Source organism: Arctopsyche grandis, chromosome 9, assembly GCF_051622035.1.
Source record: "Arctopsyche grandis isolate Sample6627 chromosome 9, ASM5162203v2, whole genome shotgun sequence".
Lineage (NCBI taxonomy): Eukaryota > Metazoa > Arthropoda > Insecta > Trichoptera > Hydropsychidae > Arctopsyche > Arctopsyche grandis.
Window position 1 is genome coordinate 19443006 of NC_135363.1, and position 13903 is coordinate 19456908.

Below are 13903 nucleotides of genomic sequence, written 5' to 3' on the forward strand. Positions count from 1 at the left end.
TTGATTGGACTATTTGACACTTTGAAATTATATAATGGAAAAAGAACGATGATACTATTATTAATATTTACATTAAATACGAATATGTAGGTTTCAATAAAGAAAAAGCAAACTAAATCTTATTTTTAAAAATCATCCGTAAAATGTATGGTCGTTGCCAACGAATAATTGAATCGACTGTTTATTTTATTTGAAAATATTAAGCATTTTTCATTTGTTTCCGTTTTCAGTGCGTTTGAATATATATTACGTTTGTAAATTAAATAAAAATGTGTATAAATTGTCTGAAAATGTTTTTGGAGATTAAATTTAATGCACGACTACAATTTTTAAACTGTGGCGAATTTTATAAAGTTGTTTTTCAGATTTTTTTGAAGTTTTAGCTATTCTACTATTCATTTTCATTTTTATTTAATTCATCTGAAGCAACTTTGCTGGATAGTTGATCATTAATGTACATAGACAGTTTGAACTTCGAAATCGAAATGTTTGCCTAAACAACGAAAAATCGATTCATATAGAAATTCGATTCATAATAGTCTTTAAAATTTTTATTTCTTTAAATTAAATCTATTTCAATATACTAATAAGTCTCTTCATATATTTCATATACATTTACTATGCATAGTAAATGCTATTTACATATAGCATTTACAATGAAAATAATATGAGGAATAAATGGTTTAAAATGACTTGAAACTCACCAGAAACTTGTATAATTTTCATGTACAGTAAGAAGTTTTGATATTGATCGATAGATGTCAGTGTAATTTTTTAATAACTTGAATTTTTAGACTTTTCATACGCTTGTTATAGCATTGAAAATATTTTAAATGTGCATTATAGTAAATTAGATATATGTAGTTTAATATCGTGCACTTGAATAGTTCTAGCAACTCTCAGTTTTTCACATATGTATGTATTCAATTTAAAAGTTTCATTTTTACTTTCATACATCTTATGTAGAATTTGGGATATATGTAGTACATTCATAAATTACAACAAGTTTACCTTTGAAACACACGAAAACCACTTTGTAAACATAAATCATTACACAATATGTCGTGTAGTGTGTCTTTCCGCATGTTTCTCGGAATTCCGTTAATAATTTACGAGGCACATAATATATTCTAGCAATCTTCCTAGAAATAATAGCGATCATCACTCCTGTCTGTTTCAACAAATATCCTATTACGTCAGACACGTTCCTATTTAGAAGATGGTTGGAGAAGATTGAACCCCGTTTTTACGGTGCTTACCTACCCCGTTTTTATCTTCATATTCAAATTCTCGTGGGATAGTTCGAGTTATTGAATATCCGGAAATTTTCCGTTCGACTTCCAGTGATTGATGTGACATACGCGAAAAATGTACCCGACTAGACTATATCCATACAAATAAGGCGGTTTTTTTCCACTGTATTATGTTATTTTTTGGCATACTTATTGAATGTGCGTAAAAACGTGCTCTGAAAGTTTGACTTGCTCATACGTTTATAAATGAGATGTATCTAGCGAATAACATTTTCTGTAATAAAATTAAATAAAAACATTTTATTAAATACATATTTATTTTGCCTAAGAAAATACATTCATTTTTACACAACAAAAAATAAATATCTTATTTTGTTAATCTGCTACAAGGCATAATATTACATATATAATGTAAAGTATATAAGCATATTCAAGACATGTCTTCACCATTTACTTTCCATATGACTTAGGACTACTTTTTGATCGTTTGGATTCCTTGGATTTCAAGGACTCGGACTCTCCAGATCCTGATTCTGAAGACCGATTGACGTTACGATGTCTCACAGGTTTCGTATCACCACTACATTTTGCCACGAATTTCAACTCGTCTACCAGCTCTTTTCGGAAAGGTATCTGATTTGGAATAAAAAATTCGTTAAAGCGATGCAATTATTTTGAAATACATTCAAAAAATATAAAAATTATATAAAAATGCACAAATGAGCTCTAGATAAAACCTTATGTTTCCTGGACCGTCCTGCAACATTGAATATCATTTCTCCAGCGGCTGTGACTATAGCCAAGACGCATCCTCCCACTAGTACTACGAAGACCCCTCCCACGTTTGAGAGACCTAATTCCTGAGATGAGGAGTCCTTGGCGTCGTCCTGAGCTCAACAAGCATGGGTATGGATAGGTAGCGGTCAAAACATGCATATTTATGCCGAAATGTTTTAAAGCGATCGTATCCAGAAATAATAAAAAAAAATTGGCTTGAAAAATTTAGCATAGCCTGGATATGGGTAAGGTATTGGATTCTAATATAAAAAAAATCTGCGAAAAAATTTAAACACTATATCTATACAAAATTCAAGTATGCATCAATCCTTTGGCGTCACATATATGTACATATGTATGTATATACAGAATTATCTTGGTTTATTTAATGTGATAGATATCATGTTTTAATACAAATAAAAGTTAATTGGTAAAATATCGAAATCTGCTAGTTTCAATGGTGATCTTTTCATTTCAAATATATCTCTATCACTCTTAAAATGTTACGAATATTTAAGAATAACTCTGTATATTTCAATATTTTTAGCAGTGACATCTATAAACATTTAAAACAACTATTTATTTTAGATATTGTGGTGACGCAAAAGGGTTGGGGAATATTGTGCAAATGGTAAAAATAAAATAAACAAATCAAAAAATGGTGGCTTGGGCATTCAAATTCAATACTTGAAAAATAAAATAAAACCAACTACCATCTAAATAAGCTGAATACTCTACAACTCGAATACAAAAAAAATGAAATATGTATTTTTGTGATACGAATGCGGGGCGTAGGGGTCACACTGTATGGAATAAAAGTGCGCGTCAGTGTCGCATCCTTAACCTTGTTGGTGCGAGCGGTGTTCCACACATCGAAGAGCATTTCCAAGCCGTTAACGAAAATGGATGCTGTGCATCCACCGACTAACACTACGAACACACCGCCCACGTTGGCTAGGGTCAAGGCCACCGAACCACCACCCGTATCAGCGTCACCCTTGGATCATTCACCGATATGGCCAATCAGCATTATTTTTGTATGGATGTGTGTCAATGTGTGCAATTGCGCAAGTCATGAATTCAGTTAGCATTGGTTAAAATTTTTTTTTTGAAATTTTGAAAAAAATTTTACATACATTTTTAAACGTCGATGTAGTAATTAGAAGTTTTCCGTTCGAATTAAAAAAAAAAAGAAAATAAAATATATTCATTAAAATTTTGCCTAGCAGGTTCATATGGGGTCTACATCACGGCATCGAAAGGTCGAAAGATTGAAAAAGCAAATATCGGAAAGCAAAGATCGAAAATCGAAAGATCTTAAGTCGAAAGATAAAAAAAAATGTATGCATGGTAAACAGTACTATGTACATATATATATAATATATATCAGTGGCATGCGGTGAAATTATCTCTCTTTTTGTCGTACTGCCTTGCTTAATGTGCGCGGCCAGGATACGGGACGAAAAGCTTGTTCCTCTTGTATCCTGCTCGCGCAAATTAAGTGAGGCTGTACGACGGGGGGAGATATAGTTTTACCGCACGCCACTGATATATACTACCCGCTTTTCATATGTATTTATGGTAAAAGAAAATTTTCAATTTTTCGACCTTTCAATGCGGTGACGGTCACCGGTTCATATGATATAATAAATTTGGCGTTATCCAAATTTTGAAAGATATGTATCAAAATTTTTGGAAGACGCCAATATTCAGTATAATATACATATATTTATAATTACAATTTACAGTTATCATTTTGTTTCTTTTTTTATATTTTTGACCATTGTGGCGCATTGGGAATTCATACATACATACATATGTATGTAAGTGGTGTAACGTTAATAAAAAAGTTTTTGTAATTTAATTATATAATGAATGCTTTAAAATTTTACTACGAATAAATAGTATCGTACCCTTAACTTGTAAACCTTGTTAATATGTACATATATCTAAAATAGTTTATAGGTTTTTAAGCTTTTTTTAGTATTATGCTGTATACACGAACATTAAATATAAATACTAAATAAAATGTGTGATAACAACATTTTTGACTTTTCTAGGAGGAAAAAATCCGACTTTTGTAACAAAATTTGTTTTTTTTTTGTTATTATTAATATGACATGCATGTTTTTATATTAATTCATGACATAAAAAGGTGAAATAATGTGTAAAACAGACAATAACCATTGGATCTGTAGCTATTAGAATAGACCTATGATATATTGTGAATATAAATAATAAACAATAAAAAACATCTAAAAAAAAAAAAAATTCTATTCATGGAATAACGAAAACTGTTTTATGGACCGTTATATTTCCACCATATTTTTACTGCTCAAATTTTAGACAGTAATGCTTTCAAACAACATTATTATTTTAGATCAAAACTGGGTTAACACAGTTTACAAGTTAGGTAACGATATGTACTTATTTGAAAGTATTGATTTTTTTAAAATGAAATTATATGTATATCATATACTAAGACTTGTTATATTAAATAAATATTGCATGTTTTTTTAAATATTCGAATAAAAAATTTTAATATTCGAAGTTAATTAAATTGAATAAAAAATTGATACTTACACTACAGGCGCCACCTCCACATTTTTCCTTCCACCATTTATCTTTCATTTTATGTAGCATGCCTTGTTCTTGTAATTTTATCACGGCTTTCGTCAAAGCATCATTATAATACATATCTGGAAAAAATAAAAGACCATGGAAGCGAAAGGGTTAACTGTGTGTCGACCTACATATGTATGTATATCAACACATGTGTGCGTTGATATACATACATACACTCCTTACCCAACAAAACGAAAAAAAAACTTTTCTACACACAAAAACTGCTACTTTATTTTGAACATCAAATTTTCACGTTTTTCAGTGAAATAAATAAATATAATATTTAGCTAGAATGTCCTTAGAGACCCGTGTGAAAAACCAGACTAAACTTCTCACGCGGACTACATATGAGCGAGGAGATGTTTCGTTTCGTTTGCGACACAGAATGTGGTTTCAACGCCGAGCTCCCCGATAATTTTCCATCTCACTTTCACCCACAGGTGGGTAGTCTACGTGAGAAAAGAAAATCGGAAGTAGACGGTTTTTCCGGAACTCGAAGGCCCACGTTTCTAATGCAAGTCTCGCGCTAGTCGCGCCCTGCCGGAAAAGTGTCTCGGGAAATTTCCGCCGTTACCGAAAACCCGCCGAGAGCAACGTCAGAAAAGAAAATTGTCCGACAGTGCCAGGATCATATGACACACACGGGGGGGTATCACAACGAACAACCCCTCGTCGAAGTAGGGTGGAAATGTATGAAACGAGAAGCCAGTGTTGCACTCGATACGTATATAATACATAAGCATACCTAATATATTGATATTTCATACATATAAGGATATCTTTGATTTTAACAATAAAAAACTAACATAGAAACAATTATTTAACAATTAAAAATCAAAATTCATGTTACATACATACATACATATGTACATACATACATATATGATGCTAATATAAGTAAATGGAACTATCCAAATCTATAATTTTTACTAAAAAATATTAATCAGTTTGAAAATGTGTTTGTAATTAATTGCGAATTAGTGTGGTTTTGATTTATTTAAATATTTTTAAGGGATGTTTCAGATGTTGTGCGGGGGTGTAGTAGCGTCAGGGAATTGCAGGAGTCTGAAACGCTACGACGACACCAGGGTTGTATCATATGTTAGAAGGCATGCGTTTAGGGGTGAGTTTGTGTGAAGACACGAGACGTGTAAATCTACCCCTTGGAGTTTGATTCGCCCCCGAGAAGTGGAAGCCGTTGCGGTCGCTTGTTACCATCGAAACAATAAGGGGCGTAAATGGGGTGAATATATTCACACGGTGCTGGTTTAGACATACATATGTATGTAGCTCCGAAAGCAAGAAAGTTTGCATGAATAATAACAAGTAAGTTTTTAATTTTTATAATAAAAATACTATCGTTAAATCATATAAATTGATAATTAAATGAAATACATTTTATTCAGCCACATCCAATGTGTTTCAAAACGTGGGCAATTAAGTATGAATGTGTATTTATTTATTAAATAAATCGACCACGGACCGTTTGTGCGAATTCGCTGGTATCCGCCCGCCAAGGAAGAAAAGCGGAAGTGTCAGCGAGAAAAGCGGAAGTTCCATTTGCTTCCAGGGGAAAGAGAAAATTCTCAACCAGGGTGACATGAGGAGGTACGAGTAAAGCATTTTCACGGGTTTCCACGACGCAACCCCTAAAAGGCGGGCACAATACCGAGAGACATCAACGCAAATTACGTGTGATGTACGACGTGATAAAGTTTATCGATTGCGAATTTTGCCGATGCAGTTCAATTTCTAAATAGTATTAAAGTATGCTCAATTTATTTCAATGGTTATTGAAACAGTTTCATGTCTAGTTTATAGGTATGATGTGTTTTGAAAATAGTCTATTCGCCGTTTAATAGGATCGATTTAAAATTTTGCGTTTAATTTTGTTTGTCATGTTCATTCAAGTGTAATTTAAACTGTTCGGTTGAAGAAGGGTTGACTAATAAAGCGGAAAGATCAATACGAGCGACATTGACGTAACGAGAATCCCCGCACGTGTATGAATGAATACTCGAGGGATGCGTCCACTTCGCGAAAAACTGTATTATTTTTATTAAAAATAGACTTTTATAAATTAATTTTCTTGTATATGAAATTTAAACGTATCCAGATTAGATTGTACCAGCTAGATTTTTGTGGTTGTTTTGTTTTAGTGGATTTGGTAAAGGAGAAAGTGTGCGCTTAGGAGACAGATATATCGTTCGCAGCGTGTCGTCCAAGCTAGCTGGTCGATGCTGTTGAATAATAGGGGTTGCCGATACGACACGTAACTTTCTCCCTCTTGTAGAGGGCTCTTGCACAGAGAGAAAGTGGCGAGGGAGTCTTCCTGCTCTACATTGTATCAGGGTTGTATGATTGACTGAGGGGTGAGCTCACCTTGACGATGAACTTCTCAAAATGTTTTCAAAAACATAAATATATACCAGGAATGATATTAGGTACTATGTAAATACATATAATGTTATTATTATTTCTATTAAAATGGGATGTTTAAAAAAATCTTCAACTACACAATTCGTTTTGCTCTATGCTTCGCATAATGAAGAGAGATAAAAAACGGAATACGCATGACAAGGGTAGTTGATATAATGGAGAGAATAATGAAAGTGAATTGGCAATGGGCAGACCGCGTAGTTAAAAGAATGGACGATAGATGGACGAAAGAAGAGTACCCGAGAATAGTACCCGAGAAAATTAAAAAGAATGTTACAAAGGGGATGGGTGGATAAAATTAGAATTACCAACGAACGAAGTAAAACTAAAACCTTTAAATGTGTGTGATAGAATGAATGAGTGTTGCTCAAAACAGAGGCGCATGGAAGAGTGTTGGAGAGGCTTTCATCTAGTATTAGACTGTGAATGACCGAAATAGATGGTGATATAATATGCTTACGAAATATGAAATTTTTAATAAAGCGAATTATTTTAATACTTTCGGACAAAATTTCTTAAAAAAATCAAAACTTTTTGTAGAGTTTTATTAGATTTTTTTTCGTTTCATGTTTCATTTTAACGAATTTTCAATAAAATAAATGAAGAAGTTGAGAAGTTAAGTGTGCTTATAAAACTACGTATGATATCATAGAAATAAATATAAAATAATGGAGAGTATTAATTGAATCTAAAAATTATAGAGAAATCGAACGTTTGTATATAAAATTATAAAACTCCAAGTACATTCATATATTATAAATTTTTCAAACATTCGACTATTATATATTGCAGATAAGTTATATGAAAATACATACATATGTATGTATGTACATAAATATGAAGTATATACCTACATATATGTATATTATAGATGAGCTTAGAAAAGAAATAGCAATAATTTGTGTGCTCGTATTATGTATGAAAATATTACATATATAATATCTATATGTAAGATGATTGACTTTTACTGTACATAAATTAAAAAATCAAATATTGTTTTAAAAATAATTTCTTTACCTTTATTATGCTATATGTATTAAAATTTATGCGGATTTAAAAATAGCATTTTTTTCTTCAAAAATTAAATTATTTCGTCGAAAAATTTGGCATGTTATTATCAATTGTAAATTTAAATTTGAAGCAATCAAGATTGAGAACCCTCTCTCGCTACAACAGGTGGGAGGAGCTAAGAGTATTGGATCCATACTGAAAGAGGGTTGAATGCCCTCCCTAGGAGAAAGGGCTCGATCATGCGCACTTTCAACTTTCCTTTGGATTCTGAATACCAGGCGCAGTTTCAATCTTTACCTCAAATTCACAATTACTATCCTTGAGAATTAATTAAATTGTTTATTTACTTTTTCTCATGGCGATTCCGTATCCTTTGTTATCCAAAAGTCCTCCGACTTGTGAAACATCGCAGTTTCTCTCTGTGATATACTCGATCGAAGTCGATTCCATCAAAAAAGCATAGTTATGCATCTGCACTCTAAATATTAAAATTCATATATATGTAGTAAACATTAACAATAGAGCTTGATTTGAAATAATCCATATATGTATGTATGTATGTACCTCATAAGTCCCTCGTCGTTAGAGCTAGTTAACGCTTCGGGGTGATCCGTCATGTATTGAGCCATCTTTTGGTAGACTTCGTTGCTGGAATCCTGAGCGTTTAAGATTCGTTACAATCTGAGATTCTCACAAATTTATTATATTATCAAATACGGCACTTACATTGAAGAATCCGAGTGTTGATCCCCCCTTTTTAGAACCATACATTATACCGACATCATTGTTGGCTAACTCTTCAGCGTCGCTTATGGGTGATGATAATGATTCAACCGTGAGAAAAGCGGCTAAATTGGCCGTATAAGATGATACCATGATGAGTGTAAAGAAATACCATATCCCGGCAATCATTCGTGTGGACATTGCACTAGTTATCATAAATTTTGATCGTTATATACGAACATATGTATGTCTATCGAAAGTAGAATTGAATCTGAATATTTACATTGGCGCCAATTCTGAACCTTGTTGCAACACACTTCCAACGGTAAACCACAATGAATTGGGCATGCTGAATTGATTTTCAAGCTTTTCTGGTTCTTCTATGCATGGATAAGGATTCTGCCATTCCTTAGGAGCCATTCGAGCGACAACAAACAGCAAAATTGAGACTCCCATATAAGCAGAACCTAAGAAGAGCCAAACCTACATAAAATATTAATATTGGTGTTTGTTTTGTGATATACATATATATTTAATGTTTATTTTCAAATTATAAAAGCTCACCTCGCTTGAAAATGGAGACATGAACGAGAATAATTTCGGTGGTTGTTTAGTGGGTGCTTTATATAAAATGCTAATTCCCAGGTTCATAAATGGATTAGTGAAATCCACAGCTTTTTGGCGTTCAGCCGTTATAGTTAGGTCGGTTATAGCTAAATCTGCTCTCTAAATCAGCAATAGATAAATGAGGCAAATGAAAAATCATAGTATTCTTTAATGTTTGATTTTTCATACCTCTTCTAGTAATTCTTTTATCATCCCATTCCACTTTCCAGTTTTTTTATCCATACTACCGTAAACGCCATTCGGTTCAAGAACGAAAGTGTAATTGAAGCCTAACATTTTAGATATTTCATCAATGAGTTCAATCCCGAATCCTTCAAATCTATCATTACCTACTAAAGTGAGACTGGAATCTTTTAACATACCGTACGGACGACTCTAAAAGTATGCAATTCTTTTTTTTATTAAAAACTTATACGAAATATTCTATTCAATACATGCAAACATACAATAGCTGTAATAACAGTGAACGACATATTAGATAAGGATCCTTCTAAAGCTGGAATTTGCTTCAAAGTACCGGTTCTTGATATATTGAGTCCTTCAGTTACGTTCCATAATCCAATCTACGTATGTATGTATACAGAGCATATAATATTAAAATTATAAAATGATTGACTTAAAAAATATAATAGAAATAATAATATAATATGTAATATGTAATATATTAAATAATAATAATATAATATATAGTAAATTTAATAATAGAAAAATACTATATACCTTATGTATACCTTCTGCAGTTAACTCTATTATGTCAAGCTGAAAGTCTGTTCGAAAACTTTGACGATCGAATCGTATATTACCTGTTATGCCTCTTACATCTACCTACATATAATATATTTTATAAATTAATATAAATATTAGTTTTCGGTAAAATGAAAATTATATACCTACATATATATGTTCATAATACGTTGAAAATGGACTTACAGTTCTCATATAATTTACCATCGAAAGTCCACGTTTCCAACCATTTTCCTCCTCACAACTGAACGATTCTTCGTCTAGCATTTCGTCTACTATATCCAATTCTTTCAAACCAGAAGCAAAAACGTACAAGGCATCAATCATAAGTGCAGCTTCCGTTCTAAGAGTGTAAGGTGTTATTTTGTCGTCACTATCACTAGATTCTCGGTTTAAGTTGTTCAAATACTCCACACTTTCAATAGTTTCAGGATCTTCAGGATCAATCAGTCTCATTCCTAGAATTGATTTAATGTATTCTCAGCAACCAGTTGTATGTACTAAAATGATAAAGCATGTGATTTTACCAGTGAAGTTAGATCCACCATATTTGAATGGTTCTAGATCGATGGTGTGCAAATCTAAATTTGTAATAAGATAACTGTGATCATCGGACATTAATCCCACTTGTTGAGCCTGGATCAAAACATCGTACAGAATCTCAGTCGAACAGTCTATGATAAATCGAGTGTCGCCGGATTTTTTAACGTCGTAAAACACTTCTCTAAAATAGACGACGAGCTTTAGTGATCGATTTATGTTTCAAAGTCAGACAGGCAAAATCACTCACCTATAATTCTTTTCGTTGCTCTGATCCAATTGTTTCATGGAGATAATGTGAATTTTGCCGTCATGCATCTTAACTAGCTCACTGAGCTTAGGAAGATTTTCATTTTTTTCATACAGAATAGTGAAAACTTTCCAATCGAATAAGTTAACTATATCTACTAATATCTGAAAAAAATGCAGGCAAATAAAATCAACGTTTAGTGTCAGTGAAACGGTTAACGATCTCGCGTCGAATATTAAAAGCATCAAATTTGTAAATATTAAAACGGCCGGTCCGTTCTCAAATAGAAACATAAAATGTTTTACGATCAACTCTTAAAAGAAAAGTGACGAGAAAAACCAGTTATCTTTTGAGTGGCGCATAAAAGATTTTCTTTTCACGTTACGGTGGTCCGGCTTTTTGAAACGATACGAGATCGCAATTTAACTGAGTATTTTTTTAATACTACACCATCGCTATTACGCTTTTTTATTGTCATTGCGAAATGCGCCTTACAAATTTTACACGAAAAAAAGAAAAAAAAAACATTTGAATGAACCTGTGCCATTACGGAGTAGTGGGGATGAAGATTGATTACACTATTAAGTCCTTCTTGATTTGGGTCGTGTTTGGTTACCATATGGGGTATTTCCATGGCGTCACAAATTGATTGTACGTGCTGTGACGATTCACCAGAGGGACCAAATATTGCGATGACACCTTGCTATAAATTGATTACATATTATAAAGTCTAGTATAGTTTATATTATATTGTTATATGTATAGTTTAATTTATACGTGTACAATGTAATTCATTTTTACCATTGGTGCCATAGCCAAAGCGACACCTATGGCCAAAGTTGGAAATAAATATTAAGCATATTCTACAATGTACATGCATAGATATATTCAACAATAAAAAAAGGGTTTGCGATGATTTTGCGAGAAATAGGGAGGGGGGAATGGGGAGTATGTCGATTTTAATGGATCCGTCATAATTAAGTTAGATAACATTAAAAACTCAGACTCAAACTTAGCAAACGGTCGATCTGGATTTGATAATCATCCAGATTTTGCCAGCAACGTATATAAATCGAATAATTACTCAATTACAGCCGGGATAAAATGGCTTAGCCAATGAGCTATGCTGTGGCCAGTTCTTATTCTATTTATGCTATTAGATGGGATAAGAACTAGTTTAGCATATGTGCATATGATAATAAAATCCATAAATGGTCAGTAAAGATTAATGGTAAGCAACAAATGAAATAATAAACAATTTGAAGTTCTATTAGTTATATGTAACTGTCAGCTTTAACAAATAAAGTAAACTTGTGCAGTTACATGCATACATATGAGCCGCTATATTTGAAAATGGCGGAAGTCCAATTTTCAATTCTAAAAACACTATTTCTGTTTGACTTCATTCACAAATTGTTATCTCTTCTTTCAATTCGATTTGTCCAGAATCTCGGAAAAGCAGAATAAACGTATTACAAGACACCATCTTCTTCTTTTGGGGTCATGTCAGGTCCCACGAACTTTGACTACCACCTGTGAGTATGTGTCCCTGTACTGAGCAGCTCTAAATAGTGCCACAAGCCATTGAAAGTTTCATTCAGTAACTGACTACATTCATACATACTAGAATGTGGATAATGATCATTTATAATATGTACTTACTGACCAAATAAATACAGGCTTATTATATTTCGTTGGTTAATTCTCATTAGCTATAAGTTAGTTAATTATCTTATATTTATTTTTTTAATTATAGCAAATAAAACATACTTCCAATAGTTTGCAAACTGCATTTGTAGCTGCAAAATCATCACCTCTTGGTATTTTTTCAATTACGACAACCAAATCATTATCAGGAAAATACTCCCTCTCTTTATTATAAGATTCAACGGCAGTTTGGAATATCCATTCCGTCAGTTCATCGTCTTCTCCATCGAATAATACTCCTAAAATATCCATTTTGCATTTAAACTATATACAAAATCAATAACAAAGTATTTAAAGCATAAACAGTTACCGATTTTAATTTCTTGAGCGCGAGCTCCGTGTAGTATTAAAAAAGTTGACAGTAGAATCAACACTGCGTTCGACATGTTATTACAAGGTAATCTCACTACATATCATCACACTATTTTCACTAAAAAATGCGTAAAATATCACTATAACTTTGGTTTAACCTCAAAAATGATGTGCGACAAGTTCGCGTCGTTCCAACGTGTGCAAGAACTAACGCATACTGAATGGAGTGTGTGTGTGTCAACAAGGGCGCACTGCCAAGTTTCAATATTAGACTCTGCTTCAAAAAGACTTGAAAATTCACAGACAAGATTTCTAAACTCCGCATTTTTACGGCTTACAATGAGATTTTAAGGAAGATAAATAAATCGTAATTCATAAAATTTCGAAGATAAAATTTCGGCATTAACTTTTTTGAAGAAGAAGTTCAAGTTTAAATTTTTATTATAGCGGTAATTTAATTATCAAGCATCGTTCGACGCTCTTCAAGATTGTTATCGTATAAGAAGAGTGCCCTCTGAGTAGAAAGAATGAGGATGAATGATAATTAAAATAAAAAACGAAATATCCGAGAAATATTACGAATATTTTCGGTTCGCCGAAAGACTCTCGCCTTAATTAAATTTGATATTTTTTCGAAGAAACCTTTCAAATTTTGATAACTCCTACTTTTTTTAATAAATATTTATTTGGTTGGAAAAGGAACACAACGATCTGTTTATTATGACCGGATGTTTCACATAAGTGTAAACTAAATATAAACAGTTGGCATAACTGTAGCGTGCGGTTGTTTCTTGCTTCTTTTGATGCTTTTATGCATATACATATATGTATATGTACAAATATATGTGAAGAAAAATATTTGTGTACAGGATGATTTTTTGCATGACATGATGCT

At 32.4% G+C, this 13903-nt stretch overlaps 1 protein-coding gene across 2 annotated transcripts; it reads right to left on the reverse strand.

Annotated features, from left to right (window-relative positions):
• Positions 1-1547: 1547 nt before the first annotated feature.
• On the reverse strand, positions 1548-13753 carry LOC143917433 (glutamate receptor ionotropic, kainate 2-like). 2 transcript variants are annotated; one of them, XM_077438980.1, is made up of 17 exons: positions 13007-13753; positions 12760-12935; positions 11528-11692; positions 10990-11153; positions 10727-10923; positions 10386-10657; positions 10176-10280; positions 9902-10018; positions 9624-9830; positions 9393-9554; positions 9112-9311; positions 8832-9033; positions 8670-8761; positions 8453-8583; positions 4614-4729; positions 1991-2140; positions 1548-1886 (listed from the first exon to the last, which is right to left on the reverse strand). In XM_077438980.1, the coding sequence occupies exons 1-17, from the start codon at positions 13080-13082 to the stop codon at positions 1704-1706; spliced, it is 2715 nt and encodes a 904-aa protein (XP_077295106.1). In that variant the 5' UTR covers positions 13083-13753; the 3' UTR covers positions 1548-1703. The 2 variants fall into 2 exon arrangements, with proteins under 2 accessions (XP_077295106.1, XP_077295105.1); XM_077438979.1 differs by lacking the exon at positions 1991-2140 and adding an exon at positions 2875-3027 and having other exon boundaries at positions 1556-1886; positions 13007-13236.
• Between the last annotated feature and the right edge of the window lie 150 nt (positions 13754-13903).